At 43.7% G+C, this 19685-nt stretch overlaps 1 protein-coding gene across 28 annotated transcripts in view; it reads left to right on the top strand.

Moving 5' to 3' along the window:
* Positions 1 to 13829: 13829 nt before the first annotated feature.
* The window catches only part of BICD1 (BICD cargo adaptor 1), a 274492-nt gene continuing 268636 nt past the window's right edge, over positions 13830 to 19685 (top strand). For 16 of the 28 annotated variants that reach the window (XM_055280136.2, XM_055280130.2, XM_055280134.2 and 13 more), the window contains exon 1: positions 13837 to 14587. In XM_055280136.2, the coding sequence (XP_055136111.1) occupies positions 14375 to 14587 (213 nt within the window). In that variant the 5' untranslated portion in view covers positions 13837 to 14374. Of the gene's footprint in view, positions 14588 to 14932; positions 15862 to 19685 lie in introns of those variants that run through there. The other 12 variants (XM_063639207.1, XM_063639205.1, XM_055280141.2 and 9 more) reach the window with 5 other exon arrangements.

The following is a 19685-nucleotide window of genomic DNA, read 5'->3' as shown; positions in this document are numbered from 1 at the left end:
GGAAAGAGAGAGAAGAAATAGAAATAATAAATAAATAAATGTAGTGGTTTAAGTCATTAGTTACCAATAAAATGTACGTTGGAAGGACAATAAGATGATACCCCTTTTTTACCTGTCAAATTGGCAAAGAGTCTTTTTTTTTTTTTTTTTCTCCATCTGTCGCCCAGGCTGGAGTGCAGTGGCGCAATCTCGGCTCACTGCAAGCTCCGCTTCCTGGGTTAACGCCATTCTCCCGCCTCAGCCTCCCGAGTAGCTGGGACTACGGGCGCCCACCACCTCGGCTGGCTAATTTTTTTGTATTTTTAGTAAAGACAGGGTTTCACCGTGTTAGCCAGGATGGTCTCGATCTCCTGACCTCGTGATCTGCCCGCCTCAGCCTTCCAAAGGGCTGGGATTACAGGCGTGAGCCACCGCGCCCGTCCCAAATTGGCAAAGAGTTTTGAAAGTAATAGCATTCAGCATTGATAAAGGCATAGGAAAGCTGGAGCTCTTTTCCATTCCAATTGATACATAAACTAGTTCACAGCCTTCAAAACATTCACACTCTTGGACCTAGTACTAACTCTACTTGGAGTGCATTCTATACAAGGTTAAACTCCAATAATAGGAGAATGATTACAATGACTTCTTTTTAATTATTTTAAAATTTCTTTTAGGCGCTTAACCACAAGCTAGCCACACATCTGAGGTCCTCACATGTATTTTGTCATTTAATCCTCATCAGAACTCTATGAAGCAAATACTGTATTTCCTTTTTATGGAGGAGGAAACTGAGGTACAGAAATAACGGAGGGACAGTGGCTCTAATGCCGGAGGCAGGCTCTGAACCAGTATGCTCAACTGCCTAGTTTCAGAAGAGGCTTAAGGCAGCAGGCGGAGCTGTATAAAATGCAAGATAATCTCAAGTATTCTGTAGGAGAGAGAAAAACAATGGCAAAGACAGACATAAAACAGAGCCAGGAATGAGGCCAAAAGTATATATCATTTGACCTATACACTTGCTAAGAGGACCACAAATTTGACTAGAAGCTTTCTAGCAGCCTGTGGATAAAAGGAAATCTGATCAGTCATACAATTTACAGTATCCATAAGATAAAAGCAGACCAATTACTCAGAAGAAGCCAACGATTCTAGGTAGTAAGACCAGACATAGATTCATTCTGCAGAACACAAAAGGTAACACTGTGTGAGCTAATGGATGATGAGCTCAACAGCATCCTTGTTTAGACATGATGACCACTGATATGGTTTGGCTGTGTCCCCACCCAAATCTCATATTGAATTGTAGTTTCCATAATCCCCACGTGTCATGGGAGGGACCCGGTGAGAAGTAACTGAATCATGGGGGCAGTTACCTCCATGCTGTTCTCTCGATAGTGAGTTCTCGTGAGATTTGATAGTTTTATAAGGGGCTTTCTCCTTTTGCTCTGCACTTATCCTTGCTGCCACCATGTGAAGAAGGACATATATTGTAAGTTTCCTGAGGCCTCCCCAGCCATGCTGAACTGTGAGTCAGTTAAACCCCTTTCCTTTATAAATTACCCAGTCTCAGGTATGTCTTTATTAGCAGCGTGAGCACAGACGAATACAATCACTTCCACTGGGTTGAGTCTTCTAGCTTTTCTCTTAGGGCTTATGGCCCAACATCAAAACATGGTAACAAGCAACCAGGATATGGCTCAGGCACCCAGGTCCCTACTGCTTGGGGGATTGTAGGGTACCTGAGAGTGAGTGGACTGACAGTCTTTGATAGATGCTATGAGAAATGAGAGACTGAGATTGTGCTTTTCAACAAATATGTAGAATTCATCTTTTCTATTTTGTAAGCCCCCCCCCTTTTTTTTTTGAGACAGGGTGTTGCTCTCAGGCTGGGGTGTGGTGGTGTTATCTTGGCTCACTGTAGCCTCAATCTTCCCAGGCCTAGGTGATCCTCCTACTTCAGCATCTTGGATAGCTGAGACTACAGGCATGTTCCATCACACCTGGCTAATTGTGTATTTTTTGTAGAGATGGGGTTTTGCCATGTTGCTTCAGCTGGTCTCAAACTCCTGGGCTCAAGCCATCTGCCTGCCTTGTCCTCCCAAAACACTGGGACTACAGGCGTGAGCCACTGTGCCCAGCCTATTTTGTCAGTCTTTTATGCATTAAAGACCATTATATTAGAGACAGGAATGGTGAAAAATATTGTAATATGAAATGATCAATTATACAGCTGTTAAACATGATGTTTAGGATGTCTTTTGGTAATATGAAAATGTTCTCAAACTATAGTATTAAATAAAGCAGGATACAAAACTATATGTGATATGTAATCTCAAGAATGTTTAAAATATATATGGAGCTGCAGTGAGCTGAGATGTGCCACTGCACTCCAGCCTGGGTGACAGCAAGACTGTCTCAAAAAAAAATTTATACATATATATACATATATATGGAGCAAGGTCTGAATCTTTAGTTTTTCTTGATATAGAAACTTATTTTTTTCTTTTGTTTACTGAATAGAAAGATGAAAGACAATTTCTGGATGGGTTGGAATATCTTAGAAAGAGGCATCAGTTGGGGCCGGGCGCAGTGGCTCACCCTTGTAATCCCAGCGCTTTGGGAGGCCGAGGCGGGCGGATCACGAGGTCAGGAGATCGAGACCACGGTGAAACCCCGTCTCTACTAAAAACACAAAAAATTAGCCGGGCGTGGTGGCGGGCGCCTGTAGTCCCAGCTACTCGGAGAGGCTGAGGCAGGAGAATGGCGTGAACCCGGGAGGCGGAGCTTGCAGTGAGCTGAGATTGTGCCACTGCACTCCAGCCTGGGCGACAGAGCGAGACTCTGTCTCAAAAAAAAAAAAAAAGAAAGAGGCATCAGTTTTCAGTTACTAATTGCTTGGGTTCTAGGTATGACCGACCATCAAACCAAGGGGAAAGAAGAAGAAAACAGTTTTGATTTGATTTGATTAGGAAGCAGGCATGTATATGATGAGGCATAAAGACCATGTGGGGGAAAAAACTGGGGAGAAACATAGCAATGTGAAGTATTTCCAGAGGGGCCTTTAGAAACCTTAAAGCTAATCTCTGAAGTTGTCCATGCGAGAGAGAGCCCAGAGCTAGGAGATTTCTGTCCCCAGGAGAGGTTTGGGAGCTGACTCCTCATTCCCTGTCAGACAGGCCTTCACCTGAATGGCAACCTGCCCATTACCACCACCCCAGGGTCTACCCCAATCTCTTCTCACAGAGATATGGAGAGGGCCTTGCTCCTTTCTGAACTTGCATTAAACTGACAATTGCCTCACCACAAGACTCTCTTGGGTTCCTCATTCATTACCTTGTTTAAGCATCCTCTGTAACCATGCCCTAGGACATCAGTATGACAAAATAGGGCTGGTAAGGGGAAGCTCTTTATATTTAAGGGGAAGAGGCTGAACTAACAAGCTTGAGATTATTTTAATAGCATGCACACACACACACACACACGTACACACAAAATACTGCAAGAACTACACCTTCTTCAAGAATCTCACCTTACCCTTTTCCCTACTGCTCCTTAAATATGGGTATTGCCTCAGATTCCTTCTCAGTCCTTCTTCCTTTTCATTCTAGATCCTCTCCTTGGGCTATTTCAACTTCCATACAAATTCTCATATGCATTAAATCTCAAATATCCATTATAAGTCTCCTTAAATTACAGTCTAAGGACATCCAGAACAGAGTTTCCATGTCTAGTTTCTCATCCACAAGCTTTTTATCTTTGTCTTTGTGTTTGTTTTTTATTCCGGAACTCCTTGACAAATATTATTCCATCATCAGAAGGAAGGTCCTGGGAAAAAGAAAGACATGAGCACTTGTGCTAGGTATTTTACAGGCATGTCTTCATTTAATCTTCATAACCTCTCTGTGAAGTAGGCATAATTGTTCCTTATTAGCAAATGAGGAAACCAAGACTTTGAGCAGGTAATTTATGTAAGATCAAATAGCTTGGAAGAGTAGGATGACTAAATTTTAAAGTCAGGTCTGTCTATTCTTCTAAGAAAAGGAGATTGATGCTTTCCTGTTAGGGAATCAACTTCTTATTCCCAGGCTGTGGAATACTCTGCTAACCAGGAAATAGCCAATTCTTCCTTCAGGACGTGTTATGAGATACATGAATTGTTTTCTAAGTCACAGTAGCTTTTTTTTGCTTTTTTTTTTTTTGAGATGGAGTCTTGCTCTGTCACCCAGGCTGGAGTACAGTGGCTCGATCTTGGCTCACTGCAACCTCCACCTCCTGGGTTCAAGCGATTCTCCTGCCTCAGCCTCCCAAGTAGCTGGGACTACAGGCACGCACTACCATGCCCAGCTAATTTTTGTATTTTTAGTAGAAACAGGGTTTCACCATGTTGGCCAGGCTGGTCTCAAACTCCTGACCTCAGGTGATCTGCACTCCTCAGCCTCCCAAAGCGCTGGGATTACAGGTGTGAACCACTGCGCCCGCCCTTTTTTTTTTTTTTTTTTTTGAGATGGAGTTTCGCTCTGTCACCCAGGCTAGAATCTAAGGCGTGAGCTCAGCTCACTGCAACCTCCGCCTCCCAGGTTCAAGCAATTCTCCTGCCTCAGCCTCCCGAGTAGCTGGGATTACAGATGTACACCACCAGGGCCAGCTACTTTTTGTATTTTTAGTAGAGACAGGGTTTCACCATGTTGGCCAGGCTGGTCTCAAACTGCTGACCTCAAGTGATCTGCCCATTTTGGCCTCCCAAAGTGCTGGGATTACAGGCGTGAGCCACTGTGCCCGGCCACAATAGCGTTTTTACCTAAGTTTTACTTTAGAATCCTGAGTAAAAGCTGTGACCTTCTAGTTTCATCTATTCTCTGACATTCCCTGAAACCTCAGCCTGTGTGGCAAGTTCTATTACAGGATTCACATTTCTCGATTTCAAAATTACTACACAGCAATGGGAAACAAGACATTGTGGTAACGCCATAAAGAGTGTGATGGTTTGAATGTTTGTGTCCCTTCCAGAATTCATGTTGGAAGTTATTCCCCAGTGCAGCAGTTTAAGAGGTGAGGCCTTTAGGGGATGATTCAGGCATGCGGGTTCTGCCCTCATGGATGGGATTAGTGCTTTATAAAAGGGACATGGGGAACTAGGCTGAGCCACTTTTTTTTTTTTTTTCACTTCTGCTCTTCCACCATGGAAGACACAGCAGGAAGGTACCACTTTGGAAGCAGAGAGCAGCCCTTGCCAGACACCAACTCTGCTGGCACCTTGATCTTGTACTTCCCAGCCTCTAGAACTAAGCGGAAATACATTTCGGCTCTTTATTAATGACCCAGTCTCATGCATTTTGTTATAGATGTCTGAATGGACTAAGACAGATGGACATGTAGACCAATAGAATAGATTTGAAAGTCTAGAAATAAACCCATATGTCTATGGTCAAGTGACTTTTGACCAGGGTATCAAAACCATTCAGTGGGGAAAGAATAGCCTTTCGACAAATGATGCTGGGACAACAGGATAGCCACCCACAAAGGATGACATTGAACCCCCACCTCACACAATTTAAAGAAATTAATTCAGAATGAACCAGAAACCTAAATGTAAGAGCTGAAACTAAAAAATTTAAAAAATAAAACAGGTCTAAATCTTCTCAACCTCAGAGTTGGCAATGATATGGCACTAAAAGCACAAACGAAAGAAAAAATAAATCGGACTTCATCAAAATTAAAAACTTTCATTTTTTAAAGGACCACTTTATTTATTTACTTATTTTTTTGAGACAGAATCTCACCCTGTCGCCCAGGCTGTAGTGCAGTGGTGCGATCTCCGCTCCAGGTTCAAGCGATTCTCCTGCCTCAGCCTCCCAAGTAGCTGGGATTACAGGCATGCATCATCACATCTGGCTAATTTTTGTATTTTTGTAGAGACAGGGTTTCATCATGTTGGCCAGGCTCATCTCCAACTCCTGGCCTCAAGTGATCCGCCCGCCTCAGCCTCCCAAAGTTCTGGGATTACAGGCATGAGCCACTGCGCCTGGCTAAAGGACCATTTAAAAATGTAAAAGGACAATCCCCTGGATGAGAGAAAATCGTTCCAAATCAAATATCTGATAAGGGGCTTGTATCTAGAATATACAAAGAACCCATACATTCAATAATAAAATGACAACTAACTCAAACAATAGACAAAGGATCTGGACAGGGATTTTGCCAACAAAGATGAACAAATGGCCAAGAAACACATAAAAAAGTGCTCAACATCATTAGCCATCATGGAACTGCAAATCAAAATTGCAACAAAATATGCTACTTTACATCTACTAAGGTGGCTGGACTCAAAAATTCAGATGATACCATGGTTGTCAAGGATACGGAGAAATCAGACCCCTTGTACACTGGTGTTAGGAATGTAAAATGGTTCAGCCACGTTGGAGAACAATCCAGAAGTCCTTCCAAACGTGAAACTGAGTTAACACATGACTTAGCAATTCCACTTCCAGGTATGCCCAAAAGAAATGAAAACATATGTCCACAACAAAAGTTGTACACGATGTTTATAACATATTATTCATAATAGCCAAAAGGTGGAAACAACCCAAGTGCCCATAAACTGATGAACGGATACAAAGGTGGTATATCTAACAATGCAATATTATTCAGCCATAAAAAGGTAAGCCGTGGCCAGGCACGGTGGCTCACACCTGTAATCCCAGCACTTTGGGAAGCCGAGGTGGGTGGATCACCTGAGGTCGGGAGTTCGGGGCCAGCCTGACCACCATGGAGAAACTCCGTCTCTACTAAAAATACAAAAAATTAGCCAGGCATTGGCAGGGTGCGGTGGCTCATGCCTGTAATCCCAGCACTTTGGGAGGCCAAGGCGGCCGGATCACGAGGTCAGGAGATCGAGACCATCCTGGCTAACATGGTGAAACCCCGTCTCTACTAAAAATACAAAAAAAGTTAGCCAGGCATGGTGGCGGGTGCACACCTGTAGTCCCAGCTACTTGGGAGGCTGAGGCGGGAGAATGGTGTGAACCTGGGAGGCGGAGCTTACAGTGAGCCGAGATCGCGCCACTGCACTCCAACCTGGGTGACAGAGTGAGACTCCGTCTCAAAAAAAAAAAAAAAAAAAAAAAAAATTAGCCGGGCCTGGTGGCGCATGCCTGTAATCCCAGCTATTCAGTAGGCTGAGGTAGGAGAATTGCTTGAACCTGGGACGGGGAGGTTGCGGTGAGCTGAGATCACGCCATTGCACTCCATGCAGCCTGGGCAACAATAGCGAAACTCCGTCTCAAAAAAAAAAAAAAAAAAGGAAAGTAGTATGATACATGCTACAACATAGATATATTTTGAAAACATTATGTTAAGAAAGAAGCCAGTCACAAAAGACTACATACTATGTGATTTTATTTATATGAAATATCAAGATTTGGGAAAGCTATAGGCACAGAAAATAGTTTAGGAGTTCCTTAGGACTGGGGTAACGGGGTGGAGGATGGGGATGGGATAGGAGGATGACAGCTAAAGGGTACAGGTGATTAAAGTGGACAAGGGCAGCCACTGAGAGAGCTGGTATCTAAGCAGCTTGGAGATGAAGTCCTGGCCCCAGAAGGCACTGGTGTGGAAGCCACACATCTCCCTTGAGGGTGCATCTGGAGGTCTCAGTATGTGAAGTGCTCTTGAAGGGAAGATTTCCCACCAGCCATTCACAGCAGAGCACCCCAGTACCTCACAGATCCACCCTCTCATTGTGTGTTATCCTTGCCATCATTTCTGGGGACAGGGAGTTGTCTGATAAGACTGTCTCCACATCTAAATTTTTTGAGATGGAGTATTGCTCTGCTGCCCAGGCTGGAGTGCAGTGGCACGATCTTGGCTCACTGCAACCACCGCCTCCCAGGTTCAAGCAATTCTCCTGCCTCAGCCCACCGAGTAGCTGGGACTACAGGTGTGCATCATCACACCTGGATAATTTTTGTATTTTTAGTAGAGACAGGGTTTCGCCATATTGGCCAGGCTCATCTCAAACTCTTGACCTCAGATGATCTGCATGCCTTGGCCTCCCAAAGTTCTGGGATTGCAGGCACGAGCCACAGCGCCCAGCACACATCTTAAATTTCTATTCATGCTGTAATCCACTATAACCTGGTATCTGCCTTCTCTGTTCCACACAAATGAATCTTATCAAGAGCACCCACCTCCATGTTGCCAAATCCAGTGACATTTTGTGTCCTTATAGTACTTGGCTGTGACCCCTTGTTGGCACTGACTTGGTCCTTATTCCCTCGCTCCTCATACACACTTCTCTTTTGTTACCTTTCAAATGTTTCTCTCCTGATTTTCCCCCCACCCAGTCCCTCTCAACTCTCTTTGCTGGCTTTTCCTCTCCAACTCAACCTTTAATAGGGATACTTCAGGGCTAGATCCTAGACCGCTTTCTCTTCTTTATTTACATCTTTCCCTAGATAATCCCATCTGTTTTCCATGGGTTTCAATGCCCTCTATCACTAATGATTTTCAAAGCAAAGTCATCACACCTCCTAAGAAGCCTCTTCTTAATTTTTGTCTTATATCAAATTATTGACTTAATATTTCTATTCAAATATCTCAAAAGTGGCAGGGCACGGTGGCTTCCGCCTGTAATCCCAGCACTTTGGGAGGCCAAGGCAGGCGGATCACCTGAGGTCAGGAGTTCAAGACCAGCCTGGCCATCATGGCAAAACCACATCTCTATTAAGAATACAAAAATTAGCCGGGTGTCATGGCACATGCCTGTAGTCCTAGCTACTTGGGAGGCTGAGGAAGGAGAATCGCTTGAACCCGGGAGGTGAAGGCTGTAGTGAGCCGAGATCACGCCACTGCCCTCCAGCCTGGGCAACAGAGGAAGACTCCATCTCAAAAAAACAAAACAAAATAAAAAACCCCACAAATGTTTCAAAAGTGTCTTAAGCCTAATATGTTCAAAATATAACTCTTGATTTCTTAAAATTTTTCCATCTAACTAAATGGCAGCCTGTCTTCCCAAGCCAGAAAATTAGAATTTATTTAGGATTCCTTTTTTCTCCCTATCCCACATTCAATCTTCAACAAGGTCTTAAGAATTCTACCCTCCCATTCTACTCCTTCCTCAATATAAATCCATGCACTTCTTTCCCAGCTGCTATCACTTCAGTCTAGGCCATGATTTTCTTTTTCCTGGACAACTGCAACAGCTTCCTAACTAGGGACCCTACTTCTATCTTTTGATATCTTCCAAATTTTTGTGTGTGCAGTAGAAAAATTTTAATTAAAAAAATTTTTTTTTTGTAGAGACGGGGTTTCACCATGTGGTCCCGGTTGGTCTTGAACTCCTGGAATCAAGCAATCAGCCTGCCTCGGCCTCCCAAAGTGCTCTGGGATTATAGGCGTGAGCCACTACGTCCAGCCGACGTTGTTAAAATACAAATAGAACTATTTCATTTCCTGACTAAAGAATCATCAAAGGCCTCCCCTGAGAATAAAACCCAAATTCTTCATTCTGACTTGCAAGGCAAGTATAATCCCCACCTATCTCTCTGATGTTGCCTGACTTCTTGATATAGTCTTAGACCATTTCCCTTGAGCTTATTAATCCTCAGGCTCTTTGATTTTTTTTTTTTTTTGATTTGTTTTTGAGACAGGGTCTTGCTGTGTCACCCAGGCTGGAGTGCAGTGGCACGATCATGGCTCACTGTAGCCTTGACCGCGAGGCCCATGGGATTGTCCCACCTCAGCCTCCCAAGTAGCTGGGACTACAGGTATGCACCACCATGCTCAATCGATTAAAATTTTATTTTTTTTTAGTAGAAATGGAGTCTTGGTATGTTGCCCAGGCTGGTCTCGAACTCCTGAGCTCACATAATCCTCCTACCTTGGCTTCTCAGAGTGCTAGGATTACAGGCATGAGCCACACATGTTCGAGACCAGCCCAGCCAGCACCCAGCAGCCTCTCTGATTTTTATTCTTTGCACTCAACAAGCTCTTTTCTGCCTTTGGCTTTTACACATGTAATATCCTTTTCCTGAAAAGCTTCTCCCCCACATTTTGTATATCCAACTCCTTTTAGTTCCTCATAGATAATAAAACGAATACCACTTCTTCAGAGAGATCTCCACTGATTATCGTTTTTTTCTTCTTTCTACTAAATTTTATCCTTGTTTTTCTTTTAAAACTTTTAAAAAGCACATATAAAATGCTTATTAGGTGTGTGATACTATTCTATTCACAACAATCTCATAATTAGATTATATTATTATCTCCTTTTTAGATATGAGGCAACTGAGAAACACACAGCTAGTAAGTGGCAAAGTTGGATATGACCAAAGTAGACTAGCTTGTGCTTTTTTTGTTGTTTTTTTTTCTTTTTTTTTCTTTTTTTTTTGAGACGGAGTCTCGCTCTGTCACCTGGGCTGGAGTGCAGTGGCCGATCTCCGCTCACTCTAACCTCCAACTCCTGAATTCAAGTGATTCTCCTGCCTCAGCCTCCCAGGTAGCTGGGATTACAGGTGCCCACCACCACACCCAGCTAATTTTTGTATTTTTAGTAGAGACGGGGTTTCACTATGTTGGCTGGGCTGGTCTCGAACTCCTGACCTCAGATGATCTGCCCACCTCAGCCTCCCAAAGTGCTGGGATTACAGGTGTGAGCCACCCTGCCCAGCCTTTTTTTTTTTCTTTTGGTAAGTCTTGCTTTGTCACCAGGCTAGAGCACAGTGGCACAATCAGTTCATTGCAGCCTTAATCTCTTGGGTTCAAGCCATCATCCTGCCTCAGCTTCCTAAGTATTGGGGACCACAGGCATGTACTACCATGCCCAGCTAGTATTTTTTAGTTTTTCTGTAGCCATGAAGTCTCGCTATGTTGCCCAGGTTGGTCTTGAATTCCTGGCCTCAAGTGACCCTCCTGCCTCAGCCTCCCAAAGTGCTAGGATTACCAGTATGAGCCACCACACCCAGCCTAGGAATGCTTTAAGAAATTTTTTTCCATATACCTGTCATTTATATATATGCAATACATACAGCATATACGAAAAAAGAGGGAAATGTAACTATGCAGTACTGGAACAGCATGGTGTATAGGAAAATAAATTTGGCTGGGCATGGTGGCTCACATCTCTAATCCCAGAACTTTGGGAGGCTGGGGTGGGAGGATCGCTTGATCCCAGGAGTTCGAGACCAGCCTGGGCAACATAGACAGACCCCGTCTCTACAAAAATTTAAAAATTAGCTGAGTGTGGTGGCATTCATCTGTAGTCCCAGCTACTCAGGAGGCTGAGGTGGGAGGATCGCTTGAGTCCAGGAGGTTGAGGTTGCAGGGAGTCATGATCACGCCACTCCACTCCAGCCTAAGTGATGGAGACCCTGTCTCAGAAGAGAAAGAAAAAAAACAAGAAAATAAGTTTATCTTCTTTATGTTAAATACCAACATTTAAGGATCAAAGTTCAACTAAGCAACATCTTAAAGTGTCAGAGTGTGCAAGACATGCCTGAAATCAGACAAAAGTGACAAGTGACAAAAGTGTATCAATCAGAAAAGTGGGGCAGGTTAGAGCATAGGGGCTGGACCACAATGGAAATTTAGCAAAAACAAAAGTCACAGAGGCAAACTGTGTTCTTAGTTTGATCCAAAGGAGAGGGAAATGCAGGCAATCTAGTCCAAGTCTTATGATCCCTTTGGAAGGCCTATGCTTACAGTTTGTGGAGTGAGGAAAGGCCAGAGGCTTCCTGGGAAGGCAGGTTAGCTACCTGCAATTGCAGGTTCCATCTCTTTTCTCTTTAGCAGTTCATCATCATTCATCAACGTGTGAGAGGTCAGATGCCATAGGAGCACACAGGAGGGGCTTCCCACCTGGAGTGCGAGATAAGGAAAGATAGGTCGGATGTTGTAGTCATTAGCATCCGCCTCTCCACAAGGCTGGAATTTATGGTGGCTGCACATTTGGAGTGTTTTCTCCTTTTATTTATTTATTTTTAGATCAGACAGTCACAAGAGAATATTCTTTTGTTTTATTTTTAGATCAGACAATCACATGAGAATATTCTGTTGTGATCGCTGGAGTTTAGAAGGAACTTTGTCTGGTTTGTGAAGCAATGGGAAACACATCCAGACAGCCTGTTAGTGGAAACTTTGGAAGGGCACTGTCATATGCTTTTCCTCCCACGCCATCAACAAGTGTCTTTTTTTTTTTTTTTTTTGAGATGGAGTCTCTGTTGCCCAGGCTGGAGTACAGTGGCGCCATCTGTACCCTCCACCTCCTGGGTTCAAGCAATTCTCCTGCCTCAGCCTACCAAGTAGCTGGGATCACAGGTGTGCACCACCATGCCTGGCTAATTTTTGTATTTTTAGTAGAGATGGGATTTCACCATGTGGGCCAGGCTAGTCTTGAACTCCTGACCTCAAATGATCCATCCACTTCGGCCTCTCAAAGTGCTGGGATTATAGGTGTGAGCCACTGCGCCCGGTCAACAATCGTCTTTTTTTTTTTTTTTTTTTTTACCAGGTACACAATGGTGGGAGAGTTCAGTCCTGCTTTCTAACTTAGAAAACGCATGTGTGTTGAACACCCGGTCACTGAGAAACACCTCTGGAATAGGTGCCATGCAGAAGGAGAGAGGGAAGGAACTGGAAAGACCCACTGATCTGTGGGTCTCACAGCCTCCCGTTACACAGAAATTGCTTCTTTTCTCTCCCGTTGCGTTCTTCTTCTTGATTCTCGACCCTTCTCCACTCCTTCATTTCTTCCACTCTTACTTTGCTTTCACCTCCTTTTGTAACCATTCATCATCACTCTTCATATAGATTAATGTGATTATTTTACAAGCATGTAATATTTAGTTGCTGGGTTTGTATGAGTAATGAGTGAACCTGAAGCCAACATACTGATCCCGTTGCTCCCGAGTTAAGATTCCAGAGTTGCCTGACTTTGGACAAATCACCCCATCTCCCTTTGCCTTTCACCCCCTGTAAACTGAGGATAATGGCTCCTACCTGAAAGCATTGCTAGGATTGGAGAGAACGCATGCTACATAGTTAGAAGAAGGCTTGGTATGGGTCTCAGGAACTCTTAGCTCTTGTTGTTTAAAAAATGCTTTTTGTAGGGCATCGTCGGTATCTTATACAGGGAATTCCAAGCAGTTTTCCTTTATTGAAGACACAGAGTAAGGTGCTTTGATGGAAACTATTGAGGCAAGATATACAGTACGTAGCTAGAGGCTTCCTGGGTGCATGTATTACGGAGATATTTTTTTTCTGAGTGGATAGCGTTCTTGTGATACGCTGGGCGAGGGCAAGCAATATGTAGCGGACTGTCCTGTGAGGATGGTAAGGTTATTTGGTGAGAGTGTCAGCTGGCCCAGGCCAGACTCGGGAGAGACAGGGAGAGAGGGGGACGGCGGAGGAGGGCGCCTTGGGGTGCGTCTTGAAGGCTTTGGGAAACCCAGCGGTCTTTTGGGGGCAGGTGGCCCAAAAAGCCTTCTGCGCGCCCAGGGGACGAGGAGGCTGCGCGGGCCGCGACCGCGATAGTTTTGTTTGCTTTTCTCGGGAGAAATCGTTCCCGGCAGTTTCCTGAGCTTGGGCCCTCGACGTAGCAGAAGAGCCCGGGCGCCCACGCTGCTCTCGGGGTCTTCTGCTGCCACCGGGACAAAGCCCTGGGAGGAGCTCCCGCCCCGCGAGCCGGACAGGGCCGAGGACCCCCCGCCGCTTCCCAGGCCCGGACCCGTCGCCCGCGCCTCCTCCTGGCGCGCCTCACGGTGCAGCGGGCGGTGGCCCCGCGCGCCCGGCGGGAGGCGCCTCGGGACGTTTCCGTCTGGTCCTTCCCTCCGCCCCCCGCGCTGACTCCATCCGCTCCCCGCCCCCTGCTCGGAGCCGCCGCCACGCGGGAAGGGAGGGAGCCGGCCCCGAGACTGCATCATTCCGCACCGGCTGCTGCAGGGCCAGAGGGAGCAGGTGGAACGGGCGAGCCGCGAGCCGGAGCGCGCCAGACCCAGGGCGAGACTGCAGTGACGCGGCCCGGGAGACATGGCGGCCGGGCGTCTCTGAATAAGCAGAATCCGGAGCCCCTCGCCGCCCCCGGCCGCCGCAGCCCGGGCCATGCCGCACGACTGCTGAGCGCACGCCCGGGCCGGCCCCGAGGACACATGCGGCGGCCTTTGCCGCCTCGCCCCTGACCCTCTGCCCTGCTCTCCGTGTTGCATTGCTCGTGGGTTTCTCGGGCGGTGTAGCTGCGGCTGCCACCAGAGCCGGCGGGGCGTCGCGCTGCTCATTCATCCGGCCGCACTTTCCTTTCCATTTCCACCCATCTCTTCCCATTAGCTTCTCCCTTTCCCCGCCAGCTTTGCATCCATCTCCCCCACCTCGTCACCCCCTCCTGCCTCCATCCACCGGGGCTATGGCCGCAGAAGAGGTATTGCAGACGGTGGACCATTATAAGACTGAGATAGAGCGGCTGACCAAGGAGCTCACGGAGACCACCCACGAGAAGATCCAGGCTGCCGAGTACGGGCTGGTGGTGCTGGAGGAGAAGCTGACCCTCAAACAGCAGTATGATGAGCTGGAGGCTGAGTACGACAGCCTCAAACAGGAGCTGGAGCAGCTCAAAGAGGTGAGTTGCCTGTCACCTCTCCCTTTCCTGGCCCTCACTCTCCCCACCCGTAAGGCCCACTCATCATGATCAAGAAGTCATAAAGGAGGTGATTGAAAGGACTGTTTCTTCTTCTAGGGCCTTTGTTGGTAAGAGGAGATTGAAAGAGTCCATTGTTTCCTCCCCCAAGAGAAAAATTGCCAAAGAAATGAATATATAAGCTGGAATTTGGGAGGCAATGGCTGTTTGGCCTGCGGGGGAGGGAGATTGGTAAGAGTCGTCAAGTCTCAGCACTCTAAGACGACATTCAAGTGGGTTGGAATGTATAAATCAAACTTCTCAAAACCGCTGTTATCTCAAACCCAGGTTTCAGCGACAATTTCATAGTCCACAAAAGTGATGAGGTTTGTGCCTGAGGACCCACAATTTCAGGATGTAGACTGTGTGGCACCTCAGCTTTCCTCTGGCTGTAACCACTCCTTGGTGAGAGAGGGAACTCCTCACCAATCCCGTTTGACAAAGGCTAGGCAGTCTTCATTCTGCTTGCTGTAGTCATTCTTGTCATTGGGCTGCAGGAGAAAAACAACTTTGCTGGGTGATCCCACTGCCTTGATTTCACCTCGGAGCGAGGCTGGGCCATGCCCAAGTCTTAGGAGGTCACTGTGACTAGAAAAAATTGAACTCACCTACAAATAGTCTGAAAGAGTGGTGTATATCAAATACGTGGGTAGTGTTGCGTTTCAAATGAGGCTCTTCTGGTTGAAATGATATATTTATAAAACCAGAATATCCCAAATGGGTGATGTGTAATGTCTCTTTAGTTTTTTGGTATTTGGCCTCTTTTAAAGCCTGTCCGATGTATGGGAGAAAACAATGAACGTGCTTTGATTTCCTATCAGGCACTCTTAAGAACATACATATTGTTTAAGTAACTCGGTCTTTTTTATCTGATTCTTGAGGCACTATGGGTAACAAGTAACCACTTATAAATTTAAATGTAATATACACTCCTTTTCTGTGTGTCAAGTCCTTATTTTTAGGTGCATATTGACATTTAAATGTTAATCATTGTTTGGCATATAATATCAAAAATCTATTTCTTATGAGTTTGGTTTTTCTTGGGAGGGGTCTTATTTTATGCTGTTACAGTTGAAAGATGTGATTTATGACATACTAAATCAACTTGCCTGACAATTTACTATGTAATATGGTAAGCATTTATACTTTTAGACATGTCTTATTTTTATTTGGATGCCTGTTTACCAAAAAATAAATGTACTACCTATGATTAAAAATCCCGACTAGGAATCTAATTTTTGTGTGTGTCAGGCTGTAAATTTCTAGTTCATATTTTACTTACCATGTACCTGTCTGTTCTTAACAGCAGCTGGACTTGTTTATATTTTCCAACTTAGATTAGGCTGACATGTTTAAATGCAGTGATGCTAAACCTTGTGAAGTGAGGAAGCAGGATGATGACTGTCATTCTCAGAGGTGTTTTGATATTGTCTATACCTATCAACACTGCTTTGCCAAGAAAGGGAAGTGCAAACCAGAAAGTGGTAAGCCATCACCTTCTTGATAAAGGAGATGGACTTAATTTAATGAAATGTACCTGTTACTGACTTTCCTGCTTGATTTAAACAATCCTTCTAGGGATATTTCTGTCATTGCACTTACCTTGCGTAGCAAACTTTAATGCAATTGTGTTCTGCCCTTGCTACACCATGAGGTTTGCATCCCAAGTCTTTAACACAAAAGCTAGCACGCGCTGGGCATGAAATATTTTATGAAAGAATCAGTTTGTACTAGAAGAAGGCACACTTTTATCAAGCGTTCACTAGTCAGTATTGATTAGTGTTAGAGAAATACTAAGAAAATTAGGATGTATAGGAAGTGACAGATGTTAATAAAACTACCTGTATTAGTTTCACCAGCAGTAATGAGAAAAATGTGAAAAAAATGTTTTGTAGGAATAATGTAACTGTGGTTTCTTAATACAGAATAATGCAAATACCAACTAAAGTTTTTTCTATCAATATTTTAATGTATATTTTGTTCTGTCTAGCAGGAGGTTAACAAAAATTTATCAGCATTATTTTTACTAAACGATTCTTGTTCATATATTTATTTTCAGTTGCATTTAGCATAAGTGAAATTCAAGATTCCTAAAAAGCTGGTTTATACAATTATATAAAAATGTATTTTAGGTAATAAAATAATTATTATAGTTGATTATTTGATAGTGAGGCCTATTATTTTTATTCTTTAAACACGGAATATACTTTAGTTGGAAATATAACTTAAATGAGTTAAATCGATTTCAAGTAATATTTCTTGTATGAAAAGTAAATCCACAATAATTGTGCGAACTGAGGTGTTCTAACAGTGATATAGAAGTCAGTTTTGAAAAATATATTTTGTGTTTTGACTTTTCAAAAGGAAGTTTTGCTCATTATCAGGTATATATAGTGAATGATGTTGCATTATATCTATAAAGCCAAGGATAAAATCAATCTCTGGCTTATTTCTAGGATCTTTGAACAAATATGACTTATTTAAAAATAATTGAACCAGTGTATGGGAATGTCAACAGAAAACTACTGTATTAAGTCCAAATTGGACATTAGTAATTTGCAGTGTAGCAACATGGCTCAGTCTCTGCAGGTCATTTTGTTTTCCAGAGTCGGTACCCACCAACGTTGCTAGCTTCCTTCCCAGGCTAGGTACTGCTGTGACAATAATGCAGGTCGGCAGTGTTGCCTAAAGATGTGCAAAATCAAGAAGATGAAATCATTAAATTTTTTTCCTAGTTATTTCTTCTCTCAACTCGATTGTTTTTTGACCTGGCCTGATGTTGTTTAGTGCTCTGCATGAGCTACTGTAATTCAGCTCACAAAAGAACACACTTGAAAGAAAAGCACTAACGATTTGAGAAAAGGATGACTTCTGACATCATCCGAATGTTCTCCTTCTCATGATTCTTTGGACAGCTGGACAGAGCAGTATGTCCACTAGAATACTTGAGTCTGGTTTTGTGATTTCCCAAGTAACACTTGCTCTTCAGTGACCTGAGTGAGGGTCATCCATGCCCAGTTATGTTCAGAGCCTGGCTGATTATATGTTTGGGATATACGTAAATCAGCACTATGCACCTGTCACCCAGGCCAGAATAGTGTTTGAAGAAGAGTCATAGCCCCAAAATAACCTGAAAACTAAAAATATACATATATAAAAATACCTGGGATCTTAAACTTGAGTTTTTTTTTTTTGAACTTAAAAATGGTTGAAATTTAAAATGTTGTAAAGTTGAAAAACAGCCCCTTTAGAAAGGAATGATTCAGCATTACTGGTGGCATTTTAGAAAGGAAATGTATCTGTGAGACAGCTTTAGAAAAGTTTTGCAGCTTGGATACCGTAAACTATGCACTAATGAGCTTCAACCCATCTTCTTGCTCATTTTGTCAACCCTCACACCAAGGATAGTTACCAGCTGCTGAAGAAGCACTTTCTGGACATTGGGCAGCTTTTCCTTTTGGAGCCAACTCTGTGCTTTTTCAGGGTTATAGTTAAATCATTCAACACAAAAATATGTACTTACACAGTTTTAGAGCTTATCACATTGGTGACCTGATGAATGCCACTTAAATTACCTAGATTCATCTTTAAGCAGAATTGTTTTCCCTTCAGATGCTTAGAAAGATTGTTAGTTTCTTTTATATCTTTAAGTTCTAAATCACGAAATCAGATGGCAAGAAAAACCCCAGATTTCTTTTCCAATCTATGAATAAACATAAAGAGAAAGTTAATACTTACTTGATCTACCTGAACTATGATTTTTAACTTCTCTCATTGTTTTTATTATTTTATTTTATTTTGAGATGGAGTCTCGCACTTTCACCCAGGCTGGAGTTCAGTGGTGCGATCTTGGCTCACTGCAAGCTCCGCCTCCTGGGTTCACGCCATTCTCCTGCCTCAGCCTCCCGAGTAGCTGAGACTACAGGCATCTGCCACCACACCCAGCTAATTTTTTGTATTTTTAGTAGAGACGGGCTTTCACCTTGTTAGCCAGGGTGGTCTCGATGTTTTTAAAGAAAAAATATTTACATTTATCATCAAATTAATCTTAAAATCTAAAATACATTAAGATATGCTTTTGGAAACTGTTTACAAACAATCTCAACAAACAAACATCATCACTTTCAATCACATCTCTTTTTTTCTGGACCCAGTTGCTCTAACTTGCAGTATCTCTTCTTTTTTTTTTTATTTTTTTTATTTTTTTGAGGTGGAGTTTCACTCTTGTTGCCCAGGCTGGAGTGCAATGGTGTGATCTCGGCTCACCACAACTTCTGCCTCTTAGGTTCAAGTGATTCTCCTGCTTCAGCCTCCCGAGGAGCTAGGATTACAGGCGTGCGCCACCACACCTGGCCAATTTCATATTTTTAGTAGAGACAGGGTTTCTCCATGTTGGTGAGGTTGGTCTTGAACTCCCGACCTCAGGTGATCCGCCTGCCTCAGCCTCCCAAAGTGCTGGGATTACAGGCATGAGCCCCCACGCCCGACCCCTTCTGTTTATTTCAAATCAAGATTTCGTCTCTGGCGAAGTTATTTCTCAGATATAACTTAGCAAGAATTTATCATCTTTTATCACATTCCCCATGTTTATGTGAACATGTATGACAGCGATGGTTTGAAGATTTCTTCAGAACTTTTTGCTTGCAAATATTTTGCCCTATCATCCCCTTAAATATACTTGTACCCATGGATATTGCTTTCCAAATTTGAAAATACGGTAATTAATTACTTGCATGTTGAAATATACATAAAGGACTTGCCCACACATAAGATTCCACCTGTAATTATGGCTTTGAGGAGAGGAGGGCATGAAGGGCTGCATAGTCTTAGTATTAAATAATTCATTATGCTGAAGGAGAATGCATGTAAAGTCAAGTGGCAGGAGATGCAATTGTGAAAGGGCCATGGCCACATTTTGTCTTGGGGATGTGGAACCATTGAAAATAAATGAAACAGTCACTGTGTTTAATCTTACCAGTCTTCAAAACAATTCAGAGGGCTTACTGCTCATTTTTACTGATAAGAAGATAATAAAAATAAT

The sequence above is a fragment of the Symphalangus syndactylus genome, chromosome 5, assembly GCF_028878055.3.
Source record: "Symphalangus syndactylus isolate Jambi chromosome 5, NHGRI_mSymSyn1-v2.1_pri, whole genome shotgun sequence".
In the NCBI taxonomy this organism is placed as follows: domain Eukaryota; kingdom Metazoa; phylum Chordata; class Mammalia; order Primates; family Hylobatidae; genus Symphalangus; species Symphalangus syndactylus.
This window is presented reverse-complemented; position numbering and strand designations above follow the sequence as displayed.